This window comes from Muscardinus avellanarius (assembly GCF_963383645.1).
Source record: "Muscardinus avellanarius genome assembly, chromosome: 3".
Classification (NCBI taxonomy): Eukaryota; Metazoa; Chordata; class Mammalia; order Rodentia; family Gliridae; genus Muscardinus; species Muscardinus avellanarius.
In genome coordinates this window covers 33575787-33602234 of record NC_137788.1, presented here as the reverse complement: position 1 = coordinate 33602234, position 26448 = coordinate 33575787, and the positions used below count along the sequence as shown (strand labels likewise).

Genomic DNA, 26448 nt, shown 5'->3' with positions numbered 1-26448 from the left:
CATTCATTGAGGACCTCAAAACAATAAACACCAATCTCTGACAGCTCTTTTCCTGTGCTGAGTGGTGGTGGTGGTGGTGGTGGTGGAACATGTGTGTAAAGATAACAGTAAAGTCATCAGAGGACAGGACCAAGAAAAATCTAAACACTACACAGAATGTCCCCAACAGATGTATATCATGGTCAAACTTGGTGAATACATTAGCCAACTGCAATATTTCAAGGCATCAATGTCTACATATTGTTTGTTCTAAGCTATAAACTAATGCTCAGTTCAAAAGTAAAACAATGGTTCTGAAATTTGTTTTTATCCTAGAAACAGAATGTGATCCTTTGAACTCTCCATTAACTTGAAGCAAATGAAGTTAAAACTGTTAACTTTTTCAAATACTTTTGTGTTTAAAATGCAAATGTCAACTCAATGAATAATTTTTCTGGTACTAAGCTGAAAATGTTACAGATAAAATTTTTTCATTCTTTGCATTCTCTAAAAGCACTGAATTCCACTAACTTCATTAAGTATAAAAGTCAAAGCCAGGTGTGATGGCTCATGCTTGTAATCTCAGTACTTGGGAGGCGAAGACAGGAGGATCTCAGGTTCCTGGCCAGTCTTGGCAACTTGTGAGATCCTATGCAACTTAGGGAGAACCTGTTTCAAACTAAAGAATAAAACAGGACTGGGGGTGTAGCTTGGAGGGTTCAATCTCCAGTACTATAAAATAAAATAATAAAATGCACAATTATACATCAATATATATTAAAACTAAAATGTATATATATAGCCTTCAGCTATTGCAACTGATGAACAAAGTATAAGAAAAGCACAAGCAGACTGATCCCTTCTATCTCAGGAACTTTGCATGAATACTAATACTCAAAGTACCAGTTAAAAATAAGTGAAAAGAGCCAGGTGTGGTGATGCCTACCTATAATCTCAGTACTTGAGAGGCTGAGACAAAAGGATTGCAGGTCAAGGACAGCCTCAGCAATGTAGTGAGACCCTCAGTAAACTACTGAGACCTTGTTTCAAAATAAAAAATATAATAGGGCTGGGAGTGTATCCCGGAGGTAGAAGAACCCTGGGTTCTATCCCCATTACCACAAAAAATAAAAATGAATGAATGAATAAATAAAATAAATAAAAAGGATCTAACATGTGTGAGACCCTCAGTTGGACCCCCAGCAGTGCATTAATAAATATTTAAAACATTACCTTAAAAAAAATTCTAATAATCTTTACTTAAATAACTGAAAACTTAAATGTAAATAGTTAATTTTTACTACTCAAATGAGACAGAATGACTGGGCATAACAGGTGAAAGCCACAAAATTTTAACCCATGATCGATTTCAATTATAACTAAATTTTCCTCATATCTGGCCGATAAAAAGTTTTTTTTGTGTGTATGTGTGTGGTACTGGGGTGGAACCCAGGGGCTTTTCTACCTCCGGGCTATACTCCCAGACCTATTTTATATTTTATTTGGAAACAGGGTCTCACTAAGTCGCTGAGAGCCTCACTAAGTGGCTCAGGCTGGCTTGGAACCTGTGCGATCCTCCTGTCTCAGCCTCCCAAGTGTGGGGATTACAAGTGTGCGCCACCACACCCGGCACCAATAAAGTTTTAAGTCTTACCTTCCTCTGTTTCTACTGGCTGTTGAGAAAGAATTTTAAGAAGAACGGGGTTTTTCCACACCCCTTCCTTGGTCACATGAACCAGTATCTGTAGGTTATTATTTCCAAATTCCAACAATGCATCATGTGATTCCTAAAACAAAAGCATCATATTTAGAACACAAGTCCAATTATTAATACAAAATGTAGTTTAATCTTTTCAATATATCCAAACACTTATGAATTCAATGGACCTATGCCTTGGATTTCCTAAAAATATAAAAGACTACCTTCAAAGTTTTGTGTAATTTTGTTGCCACTTTTGCTGTTGTTACAAAAGTAGGATATTTTCACTGAGTTAAAGAGTACTTTTAGAGCTGAATGTAACTCAGTAGTAAGTGCTAGCACTTGCCTAGCATGTGTGAGGCCCTAGGTTCAATATCTAGTACTGAAAAAAAAAAAAAGGGAGGAAAGAAAGTTCCCTCAACAGGGAATTTCCCTCAGATAAAATTATCACCACAATGAAGTTGGGTCCTTGAATTACTACTGGATATTTGGAGTGCCCTATGTTGAGCATGCCTGTACTTAGTACTTGCAAGGCTGAGACAGGAGGACTGCCAAGTTCAAGGCCAGCCTAAGCAACTTAGCAAAACCCTCTACAACTTACTGAAACACTGTTTCAAAATGAAAATATTTTAACCAGAGGTGGTGGCATGCACCTGTTACCTCTGTACTTGGGAGGCTGAGACAAGAAGATCTCAGCAATTCAGTGAGACCCTGGTTTTTTTCTTTTTTTCGGTACTGGAGATGGAACCTAAGGGCATTCTGCCTTTGAACTACACCCCCAGCCCTATTTTTTATTCTTTATTTTGAAACAGGGTCTTACTGAGTTGCAAAGGGCCTCACTAAGTAACTGAGCTACAACCATGGCACATTTTATTTTGAAACAGGGTCCTATTAAGTTCCTGAGTTTAGCCTTGAACCTGTGATCCTCCTGTCTTATCCTCTCACATACTGGAATTACAAGAATATACTACTACGCCAAGCTACTTTGTTCTTTAAAGTATTTATACACAAGAGATGAAGAAAATGGGTAAAAATTTAACTTTTTTTTTGTGGTACTGGGAGTGGAACCCAGGAGCATTTCTATTTCCAGGCTATACTCCCAGACCTATTTTATACTTTGGAAACAGGGTCTCACACTAAGTTCCTGAGAGCCTCACTAAGTAGCTGAGGCTGGCTTTAAACCTGTGAGATCCTCCTGTCTTAGTCTTCCAAGCGCTGGGATTACAAGTGTGCGTCACTATGCCCAGCTGGGTCAGAAATTTGACATGCTATAAATGATTAATTTTATGTCTCACTGTCCTTTATTACTAACAAGGATTACTGATTGTAGTGAAGTTGTTCCCATGTCCTAAAATTTAACTTGTTTCCTTTATTAAGTTAAGCTTCTGAAATTCTCTACAATTTCTCTAAATAGAAACATAAATTTTTATTTACAATATTTTATTGTGGTGGTGGTAGTACTGGGTATTGAACCCTGGGGCATTCTACCTCTGGCCTTGACTTCCAGCCCTATTTTATTTTATTGTTTTGAAACATGATCTCATTAAGTTGTAGAAAGCATCTTGAAATTGCTGAGTTTGGTCATGAATTTGTGATCCTCCTATCTTGGCTTCCCAAACACTGGGATTATAGACATGTACCACTCCCAATGAGAAAATGATATTGTCAATTAATAATAATTAAAAAAAGGTTGGGTTTCATCCCCAATACTGAAGGAAAAAAAAAAACACACACACACACCAGCTGTTAGTGGTGGTGCAGATAGGAGGATCACAGGTTTGAAGTCAGCCTCAGCTACTTAGTGAGACCCTGTTTCAAAATAAAGAATAAAAAATAGGGATAGGGGTGTAGCTCAGAATTAAACATGCCTCTGGGTTCAATCCCTAGTACTGCAAAAATAAATGAATAAACAAACCAATAAATAAATAAATAACACCACCAAGAGTTGTATGCATGTAATTTTCTGTCACTGTACCCCAGTATTCTATAAAATTACAATGCACCCAGAGGCATTCTGCCTTCAGGCGACACCCCCAGCCCCCTTTTTTCTTTATTTTGAAATAGGGTCCCGCTGAGTTGCAAAGGGCCTCACTAAGTAGCTGAGGCTGTCCTTGAACTGTGATCCTCCAGTCTTAGCCTCCCAAATGCTAGGATTACAAGCATGTGCCACCACGCCCAGCTGCATTATTATTATTTTTTTTAAATACAACCCTTTTGGTCAATTTCTAAGCTATGTAAAACAAAACCAAAATCAAATGAACCAAGGGGGGGGGGCAAAACAAGAAGGCGTCTTTGCCATCTACACAGGGAACTTTTTTTTACCTAAAATTAGCTTACCTGTAGAGACTGAAGGAATGGTACCCAGACTTCACATGGCACTTCACTCTCAGACACTGAAAGTAGTAATTCAAAACAACTCCTACAACACAAATAACTAAGTTAGTATATAAAGGTGGGTATAGTAATTAAATATAGTATGAAAGCAATACTGGATACACATTTAAATTTGTTTCAACTATTTAAAAATTTTTATTCTTCAAAAATTCCTCTAAAAGTTGTTACATTGTTCAACTTTAAAGAAGAAAGACCATGAGGCTTTAAATTACATTGTCACTTTAGTAGACTTGGCAAGAATACAAACCTTTTAGAAATCTTATCTCCAGCAGTTTTATTTAGTGTGTTTAGGTGTGTGGGGCAGCAATTTTAACTCCATAAATAAAAAACAGGAGGTCAAGCTATCACTGCTAATGCAGTTGATAAAATTAAAAAATATGTAACTGTTTATCTACATAGGTTTATGTCACTTATAGTGTAAGCAGAGTGATTTGCAATAGTCATTTCTTCATAACTAACAAATCAAGCAAGAAAAAGAGTTTCTTTTTTCTAACCTAAATATTACCCAAGCATAAGAGAGAAATAAGAATTTTTTTGGCGGGTGGTACTGGGGGTGGAACCCAGAGGCTTTCTACCTCCGGGCTATACTCCCAGACCTTTTTTATATTTTATTTGGAAACAGGGTCTCACTAAGTTGCTAAAAGCCTCACTAAGTAGCTGAGGCTGGCTTCAAACCTGTGCGATCCTCCTGTCTTAGCCTCCCAAGTGCAGGGATTACAAGCGCCACACCCGGCTGGAATTTTTTGTTTTTTGATGGTACTGGGAATGGAAGCCTTCTACCTCCGGGTTACACTCCCAGACCCATTTTTTATATTCTATTTTGAAACAGGGTCTCTTAAGCCAGCGAGGCTGGCTTCAAACCTGCGCGATCCTCCTGTCTCCACCTCCCAAGCGCGGGATTACAAGCGTGTGCCACCACGCCTGGCAAGAGGAATTTTTTAAATAACAACTTGAATAAAGAACAATTCAAAATATCAATTGACGAATACCTTTCTAAACTCTTATAGAATATTACTTTACCCCTTAGGGATTAAGATAGAAAAAATGGGACGTGGTAGGAGAAACAATGGGGTTATAAAACCAGAATTGCTTGTGTTCCATGAAGGTATGATATTACGGGTTTGGGCTTTGGGGAACAGGAAGAAAAACAGGTTAGACCAGAGAGAAATAAAATGAACTATCTAAAACAGACCAGGAAGCTGGGCATGGTGGCGCACGCTTGTAATCCCCGCACTTGGGAGGCTGAGACAGGAGGATCGTACGGGTTCGAAGCCAGCCTCAGCTACTTAGTGAGGCTTTTAGCAACTTAGTGAGACCCTGTTTCCAAATAAAATATAAAAAAGGTCTGGGAGTATAGCCCGGAGGTAGGAAGCCTCTGGGTTCCACCCCCAGTACCACCAAAAAATAAAAAATAAAAAATAAAAATAAAACAGACCAGAAGTCATCCCACTAAACAATCTATAAACTGAACAAGGTAATGCTGACCTAATCCTGAGTGGCTGTTGTACATTTTCGATTTGCAGATGAACAATACAATAAGGGTATAATTTTGTCTGCTACAAGACAGACAAATATTAAAACAACAGCTTAATGACAATGAACTCTTAGGGTGATGACATTACACTATTACCTGGTTTTTTTCTGCTATAAAATTATTCCTACTTCAAATAATATAATATTGCACAATATTATGACATTTCTCCCCCCAAAGTATACAGTGTTCCTTAAAGACTACCATAAGCTTGCAAATCAATCGGTCATTTGAATCAATATATACCTAAGGAATAGAGAGAAAATGTGCAATTCTTGGATTCCAAACCTGAATAGGAAAAGAAACTCTGAAGACAATGAAAATTTCACTTAGACTGGAACCTGAAGCCTGGGAACCTGAAGATGAAGGCTCAGAGCAAAGAACATTTCATTCAAAGTTCTATGACTCTAAAAGTGCTTTGAAGAATAAATGTAATGTTAATCTAAAAAGAAGTCAGGCAAACATTATAACAAAGGGTACTCAATTTTAGTAATTTAAATTCTTAAACTTACAGTACTAATCTGCCAAGCACTAAGAGGACATCTTCACATTCAGTGGTTAAAAATGGACGAGCACTGGCAAAACTTTGGATGGCAAGTCGATATACCTCCAGAAGATACACAATATGTTCTGATGCATTCTTGTTGCTTGCATACTGCAATAAGGTCTAAAAAAGAAAAATATTTAATTATATGTAAAATAAAAATGAAACAATCTGTCCTTCTTCTCAAATGTACTGCCCGACACCCCCCCCCCCTTCAAATAGATACATTCTGCCTCTGAGCTACACCCCCCAGCCCTATTTTATTTCTTATTTAGAAACAAAGTCTTGTTAAATTTCTGAGGCTGGCTATGAACCTGAGATCCTGTCTCAGCCTCCTAAGTACTAGGATTACAGGCATAAACCACAGTACTAACTACATATACCTTTTGTCTTTTTAGGCTCTGGTTTATAGGATTCTATTTTCATCATTTAATGAGTTCTGTTGAGTTAAAGAGAAGGCAGAACCATTCTTCTGACATAAGAATAAATTTAAGTGTACAGCCATATAATGCCTACAGTTGTTCATTGTTCCAATTATAGTTCTGGAGTTACAATCTCTGAAAACTCAATAATGAGTTTCATTAATTCAACATTAAAACAGAAGAGGGGAGGAGAAAGGAGAGAAGGGGCAGGAGGAAGAAAAGAGGGAAGGACTTATTTCAGAGTATGGCCATCAGTTCTATGACTCCATAAAATTCACCTTTTTTCTGCACACAAAGAATTGAATAGTTGTCTGGGGATTCATTTATGCTAACCAACTTATAAAAGGTCAATTTTAATTTATTTTTAATATATTTCCTAGGGGAGATTGAACCTGGGGCATTTTACCTCCAAGCTACACCTTTAGACCTATTTTTTAATTCTTCATTTTGAAACAGGGTCTCACTAAGTTGCATAGGACCTCACTATGTAGCTGAGGCTGGCCATGAATCTGCAATCCTCCTGTCTCAGCCTCCCAAGTACTGGGATTACAAATGTGTGCCACCACACCCATCTTTATTTTATTTTATTTTTATTATTTTTTTTTTTTTGGTGGTACTGGGGTTCCTGGAAGCCCTCCTTCCTCCGGGCTACACTCCCAGACCTATTTTATATTTTTGAAACAGGGTCTCTTACGCCAGCACGGCTGGCTTCGAACCTGCGCGATCCTCCTGTCTCCGCCTCCCAAGCGCGGGGATTACAAGCGTGCGCCACCACGCCCGGCCCCATCTTTATTTTAGTATTAAGACCTTGTTTCAAAATAAAAAATAAAATAGTTCTAGTGATGTAGCTCAGAGGTATAATACCTCAGGGTTCAATCCCCAGTACTACTACTACTACTACTACTACTACTACTACTACTACACACACACACACACACACACAGACACACACGTATAGATATATCAACATAAAGGCCAAATGCCTGTTGCTATTTGCTTACAATAGATGATCATGTAACTATGCAATGACCCCCGTTCTCATTACTGTGGTATCTGAGACATTACTTGACCAGTATGGAATCTATAAAGAAAATGGAACTGTGATAAATTACATTTGTCACAGCACTAAGAATTTGTCCAAATGATGTGGAAACCTGGGTTATAGTCTCCCTAGACACTGATGAAAAATTACTGCCGAATTCTTGCTTGAGGACTTGAGCGCACAAATTTGGAAACAGGGTCTCAATAAGTTACGGAGGATCTCAATAGCTGAGGCTGGCACTGACCTGCGGTTCTCTTGTCTCGGCCTCCCAAGTACTGGGATTACAAACATGTGCCACCACACTCAACTTAAGCCTTATTTTTAAAGAGCAGCTTTATCTTGAATGAACTATCTTATCTGAATTCATTACCCCTGGAATAATTTCTTCAAAGATTTATAACTTCCTGACTTTACTCTGATTTTTCTGCCTAAACATCACAAAAACATATGGTAGAACTGCAGGATTCCACTGGAGTTTTTGCAGCTTTCATTTCCACAATCCTGGTCCCTATTATCAATTCTGATCACTGAGAACTATTGTTAACATAGTCTTAGTTATTTTAATATTAAAAAACCCTTACATGGAGATATGTGACACAGCATTACAGCATATGCAGTAAAATTGCTCTCAACTAACACTGGATCATCTCTTCTTTGCACCCTGGGTATCGTTTCAGCTACTTTAGTATACTCGTTCAGTACTTATCTCCATACTTGGTTAATGTCACTTATAATAAGTGACTGCCTTCTCTATCTTCAGACTAGCATCACATCACCTTTAAATCAAATCCAAAATTTTAATAAAACAAGAAAAAGTGGAATAAAAGAAGTTCATAAAACTGACCCCCAAACAATCCTGCATCCCAGCTACATTAATAGAGAAAAAAGATGTTGAATGTGTATTTATTATGTGAAAGAGATTTTTTTCTAACCTCCCTTTAGAAAGTATTAAAACTGCTACTAAATTACTCGTTTGTGAGCCAGGTGTGGTGGTGGTGTAACTTTGTAATCCCAGGATTTGGGAGGCTGAGACAGGAGGATCACAGGTTCAAGGCCAGCCTCAGCAACTTGTGAGGCCCTCTGCAACTTAGTGAAACTCTATTTCATAAAAAAGAATAAAATAGGGCTGGAGGTATAGCTCGGAGGTAGAAAGCCCCTGGGTTCTATCCCTAGTACCACACAACACACACACACACAAATTACTTGTTTGTACTATTTAATCCAACAATCAAGAAGCCTTAAAATTTTGTAATTGTGGGCTTGGTGTGGTGGCACACGCTTGTAATCCCAGCAGTTGGGAGGCTGAGACAGGAGGACAGTGGTTTGAGCATAGCCTCAGCTACTTAATGAGGCTCTTTGCAATTCCATGAGACTCTGTTTCAAAATAAAGAATAAAAAATAGGGCTGGGGGTGTAGCTGGGAGGTAGAATGTCCTTGGGTTCCACCCTCAGTACCACACACACAAAAAATTTTTTTTTTGTTACCAGAATTGTGTGTATGCAGGGCGTGGTGGCGCACACCTGTAATCCCAGAGCTCGGGAGGCTGAGCCAGGAGGATCACACAGGTTCAAAGCCAGCCTTGCTACTTAGTGAGGCTCTCAGCAACTTAGTGAGACCCTGTTTCCAAATAAAATAGGTCAGGGAGTATATTCCAGAGGTAGAAAAGGGGTGTGTGTGTTACTGGGAATTGAATCCAACTCAAGGTCTTTCACATTCTAGGCAAGTGTTCTACCATTGAGCCACCCCCCAGCCCTTGACACCAGATTTCTTTTGGTGCTGGGGATGGAACCCAGGGGCATTCTACCTCTGAGCTATCCTTTTATCCCTATTTTACTTTCTAGTTTGAAACAGGGTCTCATTAGGATGCTGAGGATGGCTGTGAACCTGCGATCCTCCTGTTTCAGCCTCCCACGTACTGGGATTACAAGCATGTGCCACCATGCCCGCTTGACATCAGATTTTAGGTTCCTTGAAGTCTGGTATGTCTTATCTTTATAGCCCTACTTGACCCACTTCTACTGGACATTCTCAAATCTCAGTAAATATTTGCAGAATACATTTACCATTTTATTCAAATAACATTTTATTTTATTTTATTTTATTTATTTATTTTTGGTGGTACTGGGGTTCCTGGAAGCCCTCCTACCTCCGGGCTACACTCCCAGACCTATTTTTACATTTTCATTTGGAAACAGGGTCTCCTAAGACAGCGCGTGCGGCTGGCTTCGAACCTGCGCGATCCTCCTGTCTCTGCCTCCCAAGCGCGGGGATTACAAGCGTGCGCCACCACGCCCGGCTCAAATAACATTTTAAATACCACAAGTAAACAAAGCCCATCAGAAGAAGTAAGAAAAAATGGAGGCCTCACATTTTACTTTTAAATTCTTGAATACATTAGTAAAACTGAACAAAAAAGGGGGCAATAATGACACTCAAGTTCAGTGGCATTCTACAGAGAAAATCAATGGCCCCTTATCTTTGTTTCAATAAACTTATTTATTCCACAAACACCTACTATGTGGCAGAGTTATTCTACGTACCAGAGCTGGAGACTATCATTACCCTTAAAGAATGGACACTAAGAAGTCAGATATGTTTATTAAACAATTAGTTCAGTTAGTCACTGTGTTCAGTTATTCTAAACAGTCTTATGGGAGTACACTCATTCATATCCCAGACAGGTTACACCTCAAGTGTCTACTAAACATTGCTATCTGGATGTCCTAATTCAAATCACAAAGCCAACATTTCCAAAACTAAACATCTTCCCAAGCAAACAACATCTTGCTCCAATGTTCCATCTGCCTCCTTTCAGGAGCCAGAGCTAAAAATTATCTTTAAAATCAACACAACAAAATTTGATGTGTCTATCTCAGAGATACATAGTCTCCTATTCTATACTTTACCTCTACTGGCAATGCCCCAAACCCAACATCTCATCCAGACCACTTCAACAGTTCACTTTTGTAGGCCAAATACCCTCCGGTTCTTTATGTAGGTTATAATCACAAAATATTTGTGCCTGAAAAAAATGCACAAGGTAAAAAAACCAGATGCTTAGTTAAAAAGCTAATGATTGGCTAGCATTGGTCATAGTTTTTTAGTTTTTTTGTTTGTTTGTTGTTTTGGTCATTGTCATGCTTTTCTAAACTTCCAATTTTTCTTAATAAGGACTACTAAACTCACAAAGGTGGGGAAAAAAAAAAATCCCCAGCCGGGCATGGTAGTGCACGCTTGTAATCCTGGGACAGGAGGATCACAGGTTCCCAGTCAGCCTCAGCTACTTAATGAGACTCTCCACAAACTAGTGAGACCCTGTTTCAAAATAAAGAATAAAAAGCCAGGCATGGTGGCCCAGGCTGGTAATCCCAGTGCTTGCGAGGCTGAGTCAGGAGGATCAGTACAGGTTCAAAGCCAGCCTAAGCTCTTCAGTGAGGCTCTCAGCAACTCAGTGAGACCCTGTTTCCAAATAATACATAAAATAGGTCTGGGAGTGTAGCCTGGAGGCAGAAGGTCCCTGGGTTCCACCCCCACTACTAACACACACACACACACACACACACACACACACACACACACACACACACACACACACACACACGAGAATAAAAATTAGGGCTGAAGGTGTAGCTTGGAGGTAAAATGCCCTGGGTTCAATCCCTAGTACTGCAAAACAAAAACAAAAATAACAAAATAAACCCCAATTCCATCTATATTCCTTACTACATGGTTTCAAAAAGATTGGCAGCATCCTGAGTATTCTCTGAAACTAGAAAGGAGAATTTCTTTGAGGACAGTGATCTCTCTCTCTCTCTCTCTCTCTCTCTCTCTATCTATCTATCTATCTATCCATCTTTCCCCTGGTATTGGAGATTGAACCCAGGAACATTCCACTTCTGAACTATACCACCACCTGTATTTTTTTATTTTGAAACAAGGGTCTCATTAGGTTGATGAGAGTCTAACTACTTGCTGAAGATGTCCTCAAACCTATGTTCCTTTTTTCTCAGCTTCCCAAGAACTGGAATTATAGTCCTGCAGCACCACACCTGGCCTTTAGAGTTAACTTTTTAAAGCCACAAATGTGACTTACTTGTTACTCCATCTATCTACATTTTTCCCCCCACACTGATTAAATTTCACTGGATTCAGTACATCCCAGCCTACCAAGATTATTTTAGATTTTTTTGGGGGGGATCCTGGGGTTCCTGGAAGCCCTTCTACCTCCAGGCTATACTCTCAGACCTATTTTCTATTTTTTTTTACTTGGAAACAGGGTCTCTTAAGCCAGCGAGGCTGGCGAACCAGCGCGATCCTCCTGTCTCCACCTCCCAAGCGCAGGATTACAAGCATGCGCCACCATGCCCGGCTTATTTTTAGATTCTGACATAAGATTTTAGTATGCTTTCCAGCTTCATTTCACTTAAAAAATCTTTTGGTATTTTGTCATAACAGTTATACCACTATTGTTAAATATGTATGTAACAACTTTAGTATCTTAAAATATCACCAATCAGAAAAAGACCATGGTTAATAGGTAATACTGACAATTTCTTTAACTTGTATATTGAAGGTTTTTTTAATTTGTTTTGTTTTCTGAGGCACTAGGGATGGAACCCAGGGGCATTCTACCTCTGAACGACATCCCTAGCTCTCTATTTTTTTTATTCTTTATTTTGAAACAGGGTCACACTGAGTTACAAAGGGCTTCACTAAGTAGCTGAGGCTGCCCAAGAATCAAGATCCTCTTGTATCAGCCTCCCAAATGCTAGGATTATAAGCGAGCGCCACCATGCCCAGCTAATATATTGAAGTATTTTAATGGACTCGTGATATGTTTATTGTAAAGTTTTTTTTCAACATCAAAAGTGGCGTGGGAGCTGGGCATAGTGGCACACGCTTGTAATCCCCGCGCTTGGGAGGCTGAGACAGGAGGATCGCGTAGGTTCGAAGCCAGCCGCGCTGGCTTAAGAGACCCTGTTTCCAAATAAAAATATAAAAAAAAGGTCTGGGAGTGTAGCCCGGAGGTAGAAGGGCTTCCAGGAACCCCAGTACCACACACACACACAAAAAAAAAAAAAAGTGGTGTGGTGGCGCATGCCTGTTAATACCAGCATTTGGGAGGCTGAGAAAGGAAGATTGCGGTTTGTGGACAGCCTCAGCTACTACTTAGTGAGGCCCTTTGCAACTCAGTGAGACCCTGTTTCAAAAATTTAGGGCTGGGGTGTAGCTCAGTGGTACACAGTTGTATCCCAGTACTTGGGAGGCTGGGACAGAAGGATTGCAAGTTCGTGGCCAGCCTCAATTACTTAGTGACGCCCTCTGCAGCTTAGCAAGACCCTGCTTCAAAATAAAGAATAGGCCGGGCGTGGTGGTGCACGCTTGTAATCCCTGCACTTGGGAGGCAGAGACAGGAGAATCGTGCAGGTTCGAAGCCAGCCATGCACGCTGGCTTAGGAGACCCTGTTTCCAAATAAAAATGTAAAAATAGGTCTGGGAGTGTAGCCCGGAGGTAGAAGGGCTTCCAGGAACCCCAGTACCACCAAAAAATAAAGAAAGAAATTTTAAAAAAAATAAAGAATAGAGCTGGGTGTGGTGGCACATGCTTATAATCCCAAGATTTGGTAAACTGAGACAGGAGGATAGTGGTTTGCAGACAGCCTCAGCTACTTTAGTGAGGCCCTTTGCAACTCAGTGAGACCCTGTCTCAAAATAAATAATAAAAAATTGAGCTGGGGCCTCTGCGGCCGGGATCAAAGCCTGCTAAGGGGTGAGGCTGATGCCGGGGCCAGTGAAGCCGGGATCGGAGCCTGCCGAGGGGTGAGGCCGGTGCTGGGGCCAGCAAGGCTGGGATTGGAGCCTGTCATGAGGCAAGGCTGGTGCTGGAGCCAGCGAGGCTGGGATCAGAGTCTGCCGGGTGGCCAGGCCAGTGCCAGGGCCTTCAAGAGTGAGATCAGAACTTGCAATGCTGCATACACAGAGAAATATCACAGAAAATAAAAAACCAGATGTTTTCCCTAATATGCAAAAACTAGGAAGAAATAGGTAATAGGAGGAGATCTAGTTGAAGAAAGGGCCCTATAGAGGAGCAATTAAGGTGATCAAGCAGAGGGGATGGGATGGGGAAGGATGGAATCGCTTTAAAACTCATAATGTATGTAAACAAATGTATCAAACTTAATCACCAATCAAGCATGGGATCGAGGGAGGGTGAGGGAATGGGATGGGGATTGGATAAGGGCTAACTGGATGATGTGTGCTTGTATATCCTCACAAATCTTGTATTCCATTGTGATATATGACTACAATGCACCAATAAAATATATAATAAAATATATATATATATATATATATATATATATATATATATATATATAATTGGGCTGAGGTGTCACTCAGAGGCAGAATGCTGCTGGGTTCCATTCCCAGTACCACAAAAAAAAAAAAAAAAAAAAAAAGAGCTGGGTGTGGTGACATGCACGTTTGTGAAGACTGAGACAGGAGGATCACACAGGTTTGAAGCCAGTCTCACAGCCTCAGCTACTTAGTGAGGCTCTCAGCAACTTAGTGAGACCCTGTTTCTAAATAAAGTATAAAACAGGTCTGGATATATAGCCCGGAGGTAGAAAAGCCCCTGGCTTCCACCCCCAGTAACCCCCCCCAAAAAAAATGAATAAAAAATAGGGCTGGGGGTGTAGCTCAGAGGTTGAATGCCCCTGGGTTCAATCCCCAGAAATGAAACACACTCACATACAACAACAGCAGCAGCAGCAGCAACAACAACAAACCAGGTGTAGTGTTACAGGCCTATAATCCTAGTACTTGGGAAGCTGAGACAGGAAGATCAATGGTTCTAGGACAGCCTCAACATTGTAGGGAAACTCTCAGCAACCTAATGAGATTCTGTTTCAAAACAAAACCACAAAAATGCTGGGGTTGTAGCTTGGAGGTAGAATAGACCTGGGTGCAATCCCTAGTACCACACAACCACAAAATAACAACAAAAGGCTAGAGGTATAGCTTAAAGATAGAGTATCCCTGGGTTCAATCACTAGTACCAATAAAAATAATAAAATACAAAATAAGAGCTGGGGTATAGCTCCTAAGTACAATGCCCCTCACCAGACAAAAATCAATTAAAAATGGATTGAAGATCTAAATATAGGAGCTAAAACTATTTTAAAAAAATCTTAGGAGAAAACAGAGAGAAAGCTTTGTAACATTGGATTTGGCAGTGATTTCTTGGATAGCATACCAAAAGCACACGCAAAAAAGTAAAAATAGATGTTTGACTACATTAAAATTTAAAACTGCATCAAAGGACACTATCAACAGAGTAAAAAGGCAACCCACAAAATGGTACAAAGTACTTGAAAATTATATGTATATACATATGTATACATTATATAAATGATTTAATATCTAAAATACCAAAAAAAAACCTCCTAAAACTGAACAAATTTTTTTGTGTGTGGTACCGGGGATGGAACCCAGGCACATTCTAGCTTCGAGTGACACCTCCAGCCCTATTTTTTTATTCTTTCTAATCCGAAACAGAGTCTCACTCAGTTGGGAAGGGCCTAGCTTAGTAGCTGAGGCTGTCCACAAACCGCAATCCTCTGGTCTCAGCCTCCCAAATGCTGGGATTATAGGCATTTGCCACTATGGAAGGCTTAAAAAAAAAATTTTTTTTTTTTTTGAAGTACTGAGGATGGAACCCAGGAGCTTTCTACCTCTGAGCCACACCCCCAGCCCTATTTTACTCTTTATTTGGAAACAGGGCCTCATTGAGTTTGATGGTACTAGGAGTTGAACCTGAGAGAATTCTATCTCCAAGCTACACTTCCAGCCCTATTTTTTATTCTTTATTTTGAAACAAGGTCTCAATAAGTTGTAGAGGGCCTTACCAAGTAGCTGAGGCTAGCCACAAACCTGAATCCTCCCATCTCATCCTTCCAAGTACTGAGATTGCAAGTATGTGCCACCACACCCAGCTCTAAAAAATTTAAAGATGGACAGAAGACGTGAAAAGACATTTCTCCAAACATACACAAATGACCAAAAAGCACATGACAAGATGTTCAATACTAGTAACTAGGGAAATACAAATCAAAAGCACAATGAGAAATCACTTGTCATCCACTAGGATGGCTATTATTAAATAGAAAATATGTAGTGGCCAAGAATGTAGAGAAATTGAAACCTCTGTGTAGCTGCTGTAGAAAATAGGATGATCTTTCCAAAAATTAATTGGAATTAACATGTGCTTTAACAATTTCACTTCACGTATATTCACCAAAAAATTTTTTTGTGTGTGGTACTTGGGATAGAACCAGGGGGCATTCTACCTCCCAACTACACCTCCAGCCCTATTTTTTATTCTTTATTTTGAAACAGGGTCTCACTGAGTTGCAAAGGGCCTCACTAACCTTTATCCTCCTGCCTCAGCCTTCCAAATGTTGGGATTAAAAGCATGAACCACCATGCCCAGCTTTACAGAATTTTTTTTTTTTTTTTTTTTGCGGGTCTGGAGATGGAACCCAGAGGCATTTGACCTCCGAGCTATACCCCCTGCCCTATTTTTTATTCTTTATTTTGAAACAGGGTCTCACTAAATTGCAAAGGGTCTCACTAAGTAGCTGAGGCTGTCCACGAACCGCGAACCTCTAGTCTCAGCCATCCAAATGCTGGGATTACAAGTGTGTGCCACCACGCCTGGCTTAGAGAAAATAATTTAAAGCAGGGTCTCAAAGACTTGAAACTGGGTGTGGTAGCCCACACTTGTAATCCCAGTATTTTGAGGCTGAGACAGGTTCGAAACCAGCCTCAGAAACTTAGAGGCCCTCCACAACTTAGTGAGACCCTGTTTCCAAATAAGAAACAAAAAATTGGGCTAAAAAGCTGGGTGTGGTGGTGCACGCTTGTAATCCCGTATTTGGGTGGCTGAGACTGAAGGACGGCAGTTTGCGGACAGCCTCAGCTACTTAATGAGACCCTTTGCAACTCAGTGAGACTTGGTTTCAAAAAAATAAAAAATAGGGCAGGGGGTGTAGCTCAGAGGTAGAATGCCCAGGTTCTATTTCCCAGACTCTCACGGAAAAAAAAAAAAATTGGGCTAAGCATGTAGATCAGAGGTAGATTGCCCCTCGGTTCAGTTGCAGGTGAAAGAGACAGACACAGACAGATACACAGACACACAAACACACTGCATCTGAACACAGCATCCTCTCAAGAGCCAAAAGGTGTCCAGGGATGGATGGATGGATGAACGAACAAATGAGAACCAACGAGCAATGTTACCATTATCATTCAGCTTTAAAAAGAAAACAATTGATATATACAAGATGAATGGACCTTGAAGACATTACACTAAGAAAAAAACCCAGTTACAGAGATACTGTAATTCCATTTATATAAGATACCTACTAAGGCCGGACATGGTAGCACTTGCTTGTAATGCCAGTGCTTGGGAGGCTGAGACAGGAGGATTGCACAAGTTCAAAGCCAGCCTAAGCTACTTAGTGAGGCTCTCAGCAACTTAGTGAGACCCTGTTTAAAAAAAAAAAAAAGATCCGGGAGTACAGCCCGGAGGTAGGAAAGCCTCTGGGTTCCACCCCTAGTACCACACACACACAGACAGTCTCAGCTACTACTTAGGCCCTTTGCAACCCAGTGAGACCCTGTTTCAAAATAAAGAATCATAAATAGGGCTGGGGTGCAGCTTGGAGGTAGAATGTCCCTGGGTTCCATCCCCAGTGCCCCCCCCAAAAAAGGCCCTGGAGATAGATTGATAGAGGTGATGGTTAGACAACAATGTGATTGTACTTAAAGCCATTGAACTGAACATTTAATGACTGAGGACAGGTACAAGTATGCACACCTGTAGTCCCATCTCCTCAGAAGACAGGGAGGAGGATCTCAAGTCAGCTTGGGCTACATTTCAGGACTCTTCCCATCTCAAAAAAATTTAAGATCATAAATTTTATGTTATGTATATATGTGTGTAATACACACATATATAGACACACACGTCTATGCACACATATACATATACACACAAACATATATATATACCACTGTACCCAGCTTATAGAATGTACATTTTACAATAAAAACTACACACACACACACACACACACACACACACACACACACACACGAGCCAGGTGCGGTGGCATATGCATGTAATCCCAGCATTTAGGAGGCTGAGAAAGGGGGATCATGGTTCGAGGACAGCCTCAGCTACTTAGTGAGGCCCTTTGCAACTCGATGAAACCCTATTTCAGAATAAAAAATAGGGCTGGGGGCGTAACTCAAAAGTAGAATGCCTTGGGTTCTGTCCCCAGTACCGCAAAAAAAAAAAAAAGGGAACAAAGAAACAACAACAAAAAACTACGCATATAAAGCAAGAGCTAACTACGAGTCTCAAGATTTTATACTATCAGTGTTCAAGAAAACAAAAGTGGTACCCACCTGTAATCTCAGTACTGAAGAGTACAGGACGACCACAAATTCAATGGCAGCCTCAACTTGAAGAGACCACCAGCAACTTAGCAAGACAGTGTTCAAAATAAACCGCTATATGGAATCCCCAGCACACACACACACACACGCAAAAGATATGGGCTACAGATTGAAAAAAAAAAAAACCTTGCATTTCAATTAACAAATGTACATTTATTATAATTAAAAGTAAAACTTCTATATATCAAGTTAGTATAAAATTATAAAGATAAAACTGAGAAGATAAATACAAAGCATATGACCTATAAGAAATATCTAGATTACATAGCAATTTATACAGACAAATAGCCAGGCATAGTGTCACAAGCTTTTAATCCAAGTCTGGGAGGATGAGACAGGAAGATCGCAGGTTCAAGGCCAACCTCAGCAATTTAGAGAGACCCTCCGCAATCTAGCAAGACGTTTTCAAAACGAAAAATAAAAGTTGGATGTAGTGGTACAGACTTCTAAACCCAGTACTTGGGAGGCTGAGACAAAAGAAATGAGTTTGAAGCCAGCTTCAGCAACTTAGCGTTTCCAAATAAAAAATAAATTAATCCTAGGGGTATAGCCCAGAGGTAGAAGGCCCCTAGGGCTAGGGTGTAGTAAGAAGGTAGAATGTCCACAGTTCAAACCCCAGTACCAAAAAATAAAATAAGAAAACGAAGCCGGGTATTGTGGAGCATGCTTGTAATCCCAGCGCTTGGGAGGCTGAGACAAGGAGGACTGCGCAGGTTCGAAGCCAGCCTGAGCTGGCTTAAGAGACCCTGTTTAAAAAAAAAAAAAAAAAAAAAAGGTCTGGGAGTGTACCCCAGAGGTAGAAGGCCCCTGGGTTCCATCCCCACTACCACACACACACAAAAAGATATTTAGTGAAAAATATGTAAAATAATATATGTTGTTTATTTTTTTTAAAGGGTCTCACTAAGTTGCTGAAGGTCTTCGCTGGCCTCAATCATCCTGTCTCAGCCTCCCAAGTACTAGGATTACAGGCGTGCACCACCATGCCAAGCCAATACATGTCATTTAAAAATGCACAAATACAAAAAGATTCAAGAGAATAATTAAACATCAAAATTTGCATGAATGTGGCTGATAGGTAGGGTCTCTTCCTTCCCCCATGGGACCCTGCAGCGGGGACAGGAGGCAGAACCCCAGAAGCCAGAAGCAGAGATGTTGCAAGACTCCAGGTGTCATGAGACTACGGACATCGGACATCGCAAGGCAAACTCCAGATGCAGCGAGGATGGGCTGCTAGCTCCACCCCGAGACCCCAGCTATAAATATCCGTACTTCCTCTGACTGTGTGACTCTGCCAACCAGCAGGGACTCTGCTGACCGCATGGCTCTGCTGCTCAGCCATCGGTCCCTTCCCCCATGGTTGACAGACCTCGCCCAAAGAGGCTGCTTGATTAAAGAGGCCTTTAATAACTTGGTGTTTGCCTCCTTCACTACGCCCAACTCAATTTCAACGTTACAGTGGCAGATGATATCAATGAGAGGATACACAGGTACTGTCAATTGTTTGTTTTATGGTACTGGGGATGGCACCTAGGGGTATTCTATCTCCAATCTGCATCTCAACCCTATTTTTTATTATTTATTTTGAAATAGGGTCTCACTAAGTTGCAGAGGTCCTCACTAAGTAGCATAGGCTGGCCTTGAACCTGAGATCCTCCGATCTTAGCCTCCCAACGGTTGGGATTACAAGCTTGCTTGCGCCACCACACCCAGCCTGTTAATTGTTTTATTCTTAGACTGTGTTCATTAGAATACACTCCCCCCTTTTTGGTAATGGTAAGAGGGATTAAACTCAGGACCATTCTACCTAAGCCATCCCCCCCAGGCCTCTTTACTTTTGTTTTGAAACAGGGTCTTGCTAGGTTGCTTGAAAGTCTTGCTATATTGCTAAGGCTGTCCTCAAGTCCGCTTTTCTCCTGTCTCAGCCTCCCAAGTACTGGGATTACAGGTCTGCACCACTATAATTGGCTTATAATACATGCTTTACTATTTTGGATGTAAGAAATATTTGGGGTGTGTGTGTGTCTTACTACAGACTGAACTCTGGGGCATTCTACCTATGAGCTAAACCCTCAACCCTATTTTTTAAATTTTGAAATAGGGTCTCCCCTAGGTTGGTAAGTCTTACTACTTGCTGAGGCCATACTCGAGCCTGCAATTCTCCCACTTCAAACTCCCAAGTATTGGGATTACAGGCCTGTACTACCACATCCGGTATATTGAATTATTTAAAAAGTAATATGGCCGGGCGTGGTGGCGCACGCTTGTAATCCCCACACTTGGAAAGCGGAGACAGGAGGATTGTGCTGGTACGAAGCCAGCCGCACTGGCTTCAAAGACCCTGTTTCCAAATAAAAAGTATAAAATAGATCTGAGAGTGTAGCCGGAGGTAGAAGGGCTTCCAGGAACTCCAGTACTACCACCAAAATAAATAAATAAATAAATAAAAGTAATATGACTTTCAAAGTTTTGAGCATACCTGATTTTTCAACCTAGATTCCTTTATCTGGACAGCTCAACACAATCAAGAGAGAAGAAACAGAAGCAGCAACTGGAAAGTATCCCTCCACCCACCCCCAAAATAAGACAGGAAACAGAGGATCCAACTAGGGAGGACGGTAATGACTAGTACTGAAATAAAAACTAATAAAAAGAAAAGTAATTTAAGTAATTTTATTTTATTTTATTATTTTTTTTTTTGGTGGTACTGGGGTTCCTGGAAGCCCTTCTACCTCGGGGCTACACTCCCAGACCTATTTTTACATTTTCATTTTGGAAACAGGGTCTCCTAAGCCAGCGCATGGCTGGCTTCGAACCTGCGCGATCCTCCTGTCTCCGCCTCCCAAGCGCGGGGATTACAAGCGTGCGCCACCACGCCCGGCTTAATTTAAGTAATTTTAAAGGTTAACATATAGCCAGGTGTGGTGGTGACCCAGTGCTTAATATTCAGAAAAAAAAAAAAAAAAAGCAAAAGTAGCTGAAGCCCCATGTGCTGCATTTGGACAAAGAAATTACAGGCAGCCCTGCCTACTGCACCTCAATGCTTCTCCCTCCCCTTTTCTCTGTGACCTTGGCTGTGATATGCAGGGTATGCAATCCATATGCTGCTACAAAGTGGGCTCTGTCTGCACCTGTATTTGGTAGGTAGATGGTACAGCAAAGATAAAAAAGTGGGCTACTGGCCTGTTGGCATAGCAACAAGATAAGATAAATGGACACTGAGACCTAAAAAGTTACAGAACCCAGGACTTAAAGGGGTGCTGAAAGACACCATGTATCCCCTCAGACCATGAACCATATCATATATAAGATAGTCTCAGCAAGTAGTGAGACTCTCACCAATGCAGTGAGACCCTGTTTCAAAATGAAAAACTAAAATAGGGCTGGGAGTGTAGCTCAAAGGTACAATACCCCTAGGTTTGATCTACAGTACCAAAAAAAAAGTTATGCTGGTAGTTGGGCAAAATGTGGCATACATATGCCTGTAATCCTAAGCACTTAGAAGGCTGAGATGAGAAGATCACAGGTTCAAAGCTAGCTTCAGAAACTTAAATGAGGCCCTAATTTGAGATTCTGTTTCAAAAATAAAAAAGAAGCCAAGCATGGTGGTGCACGCTTGTAATCCCAGCATTCAGGAAGCTGAAACGTGAGGATCGCGGTTCCTGGCCAGCCTCAGTTACTTTGTGAGGCCCTTTGCAACTAAGTGAGACCCTGTTTCAAAATAAAGAATAAAAGCCAGGTGTGGTGGCGCACACTTGTAATCCCCGCACTTGGGAGGCTGAAACAGGAGGACTGCAAAGGTTCGAAACCAGCCTCAGCTACTTAGTGAGGCTCTCAGGAACTTAGTGAGACCCTGTTTCCAAATAAAATAAAAAATAGTTCTGGGAGTATAGCCCGGAGGTAGAAAGCCCCTGGGTTCCACCCCCAGTACCACAAAATAAATAAGAAAGAAAGAAAGAAAGAGAGAGAGAGAGAGAGAGAGAGAGAGAGAGAGAGGAGGAGGGCTGGGGGTATAGCTTAGAGGCAGAATGTCCCTGGGTTCCTTCCCCAGAACCACAAAAATAAATAAATAAATGAATGAATAATAAATAGGAGCCGGGCATGGTGACACATGCTTGTAATCCCAGCATCCAGAAGGCTGAGACTGGAGGATCACGTTTCACAGACAGCCTCAGCTACTTACTGAGGTCCTTTGCAAATCAATAAGACCCAGTTTCAAAATAAAGAATTAAAAATGGGGCTGGGGTATAGCTTGGAGGTAGAATGCCCCTGGGTTCCATCTCCAGTACCGCAAAAATAAATAAATAAATAAATAAATAAATAAATAAATAAATAGGGGTATAACTCAGAGGTAGAATGCCCCTGGGTTCAATCTCCAGTACAATAAATAAATAAATAAATAAATAAATAAATAAATAAGAAAATAGGGCTAGAGGTGTAGCATGGAATAGAATTCCTCTGTGTTTAATCCCCAGTACTGCAAAAACAAAAACAAAAAACAGAAAGTATTTTCAATTGGCTATACATTGACAGGAAAACTGCTTTACATGAAAAATATAACTGAAACAATATAGAGCAGGGTGTGGTGGCGCACGCTTGTAATCCCAGCATTTGGGAGGCTGAGACAGAATCACAGGTTCCCTCCCAGTCTCAGCAATCTAGCAAGACCTTGTTTCTTTTTCTTTTTTGCAGGTCTAAGGATGGAACCCAGGGGCATTCAACCTCCAAGCTACACCCCCTGCCCTATTTTGTAGTGTTTATTTTGAAACAGGGTCTCACTAAGTTGCAGAGGGTAGCTGAGGATGTCCACGAACCGTGATCCTCTGGTCTCAGCCTCCCAAATGCTGGGATTACAAGTGTGCGCCACCACGACCCACTAGACCTTGTTCCAAAATAAAAAATAAAATAGAGTCTGGAGGTGTAGCTTAGAGGTAGAATGCCCTCTGGGTTCAATCCCCAGAACTGCAAATATACATACATATGTAGAACAGAACAGATATAAAGAAATTGTCATACTGGACACCTACTTTCTATCAAAAGCAACATTAAGGTCAATGTTACACTGTCTTATTTGATCCTCCCAAATGCCTATGGGTTAGTTTCCTATTACTCCCAATGTTATAGATAAGAATATAGACCAAGGCAAGGTTTAAGGTTATAGGATATTGTAATGAGGATTTAAACTAAAATCTCCATATTCTACATGTAATGTTCTCCATTTCATTCAACAATAAAATGAAATTCAAATGATTATCTACATTCACTGTTAGACGTTTACGGGATAATTTGCTGTAGATTTAACTTTTTTTTTTTTTTTTAGCAAGTCCTTTAAAGCCTGAAATCAAGACTTCTTTCTCTACAAAGGAAAGCCAAATACAGAGAGTGAGCATAACAACTAATATAAACAAATAATGTTACTTCAAATTAGTAGTGTGGCTTCCATTGGGATGAGCATTTACCCTAGAGGGGTAAATGATAGTCCATCAGGGACAGAAATACCCTATCAACACTTTCATTTATCTAAGTTTTTTTTGTGTGTGTGGTACTAAGGGGTAGAACCCAGGGGCTTTCTACCTCCAGGCTACACCCCCAGCCCTATTTTATAATTTATTTGGAAAAAGGGTCTCCCTAAGTTGCTGAGAGCCTCACTAAGTAGCTAAGCCTGGCTTCAGACCTGTGCGATAGTCCTGTCTCAGCTTCCCAAGCACTGGGATTACAAGCATGTGCCACCACGCCTGGCTATGTAAGTTTTTTTTAATTGGTACATTATAATTATGCATAATACTGGGATAGACTGTGATATATTCACACATGCATGTAATATAATTTGGTCAATTTTATTCTCCAATACCCCCTTCCCCTTCCTTAAATAAGCTTTAGAGAATTATACTGGTTTGCTTAGTAATTTATACAATGTAACAGTATAAGTAAAACAGTTATTCATTTACTTCAATAAGGATACAATAGACAATGTTTGAAGATGACAGAAAATAATCTTTGTTTTGCTTGTTTTTTGGCAATGGGGATTGAACCCAGGGGCATTCTACCTCTAAACTATACTCATAGTACTTTTTATTTTGAAACAGGGTCTCACAAAATTGCTGAGGCTAAACTCCTATATTCTTCTGTCTCAGTCTCCCAAGTACTGGGATTACAGGCCTGAACCCTCACACTTGGCTACTAATGTACTTAATTTTTTTTAAGAATATATAAGAAATTTTTAGTAATAGGACTAAATCCAGGGACATTCTACCTCCAAGCTACACCCCCAGCCCTTTTTATTTTTTAATTTTCAAATAGGGTCTTGCTAAAATTGCTGAGGCCCTCACTAAATTGCTGAGGCTGACCTCTCATCCATTATCCTCCTGCCTCAACCTCCCAAGTATGGGAGATATATGTGGAATTTAATTGTTTCCTCTGGGAAGTGACTGAGAGGGAAGAAAAAAGGGAGCCTCTAGACCTCCATACCATTTTATTTGTTTGCCACAAACTTTGCTTTTTATAATTTAAAAATTCAAGCTGGGCATGGTGGCACATGCTTGTAATCCCAGCATTTGGGAGGCTGAGACAGGAAGATCGTGGTTCACAGAAAGCCTTAGCTACTTAGTGAGGCCCTTTGCAACTCAGTGAGACCCTGTTTCAAAATAAAGAACAAAAAATAGGGGTGAGGGTATAGCTTAAAGGTAGAATTCCCCTGGGTTCCATCCCCCATACTGCAAAATAAATAAATAAATACATAAATAAAATAAAAATAAATTTAAAAAATAGAGCTGGGGGTGTAGCTCAGAGGTAAAACGCCCCTGGGTTCCATCCCCAGTACCTCAAATAAATAAATATGTACATACATGCATACATACATACATACATACATACATGATGTCTCTTGAGGAGACTCACATTGAATATAAAAGACACATTAAGAAACATTTATCCCATCATTATCCTACTTTACATGAACACAGAAACCTTATTTCAAGAACTTGAGTTACCAGCTGGGCCTGGTGGCACACACCTGTAATCCCAGTATTTGGGAGGCTAAGACAGGAGGATACTAGGTTCATGGACAGCCTCAGCAATTTAGCCAAGCAATTTAGTGAGACCCTATTTCAAAATTAAAAAATAAAATACAGCTGGAGGTGTAGCTCAGAGGTAGAATGTCCCTGGTTCAATCTCCAGTATGTCATACAAACATGGATTTCTAATTCATACATCTTGAGGCACAAAATACAATTTAAGAAATACAGGGGCACAGGTTTTGGTGTCTAAAAACCTGGCTGCAGATCCTCATCAACCTAGAGACCCTATTTAAAAGGGGGGGGGGCTAGGCGTGTAGTTCAGAAGTAGAATGCTCCTGGGTTCAATATCTAATAGCACACACATACACATACATACACCTGTCACAAGCTACTATAGTATGACCCTAGGAAAGTTACTTAATACCTCCTTTAAGCCTGTTTTCTATCTGTAAGATGAAAATAATACTACCCACCTGACTGCCTGTCACAAAAATAATCACTAAGTTAAATAGCCTAATTTTTCATATAATGTTTTACATGTTAGCTTTGTGCCAACAATGAAATGTTTACTACATAAACTTTTATCTGCTATACTTGTTTATATGAAATGTATTGTATTGCCAGGTGTGGTGGCGCACCCTTGTAATCCCAGCATCTGGGAGGCTGAGACAGGAGGATCACAGTTTGAAGACAGCCTCAGCTACTTAGTGAGAGGCCCTCTGCAACTTAATGAGACGTTTCAAAATAAAGAATAAGCCAGGCATGGTGGCCCAAACTTGTAATCCCCAAGTTTGGGAGGCTGAGACAGGAGGATCACACAGGTTCAAAGCCAGCCTCAGCTACTTAGTGAGGCTCTCTGCAACTTAGCAAGACCCTATTTCCAAATAATGTATAAAATAAGTCTGGGAGTATACCCCAAAGGTAGTACAGCCCCTGGGTTCCATCCCCAGTACCAGAAAGAAAGAAAGAAAAAAGGAAAGAAAGAAAGGAAGAAAGAAAAAAGGAAAGAAAGAAAGAAAGAAAGAGCTGGAGAACCGGGTATGGTGGTACACACTTGTAATCCCAGCATCTGGGAGACTGAGACAGGAGGATCACAATTCGCAGACAGCCTCAGCTACTTAATGAGGTCCTTTGCAACTCAGTGAGATGCTGTTTCAAAATAAAGAATAAAAACTAGGGCTGGGGGTGTAGCTCGGGGGTAGAATGCCCCTGGGTTCCATCTCCAGCACCGAAAAAGTAGGGAATTTAAGGAAAGAAAGACATAAGGATCAGAAAGTATTTATTGAATAGCCACTAG

The 26448-nt window shown here is 40.5% G+C and overlaps 1 protein-coding gene across 1 annotated transcript in view; it reads right to left on the bottom strand.

The window, feature by feature from the left end:
- The window catches only part of RLF (RLF zinc finger), a gene marked incomplete at both ends in the record, with an annotated part of 71380 nt that overhangs the window by 32662 nt on the left and 12270 nt on the right, over positions 1 to 26448 (bottom strand). The window contains 3 exons of the mRNA XM_080691820.1: positions 1634 to 1766; positions 4016 to 4097; positions 6116 to 6270. Of these exons, the coding sequence (XP_080547946.1) occupies positions 1634 to 1766; positions 4016 to 4097; positions 6116 to 6270 (370 nt within the window). The remainder of the gene's footprint in view (positions 1 to 1633; positions 1767 to 4015; positions 4098 to 6115; positions 6271 to 26448) is intronic.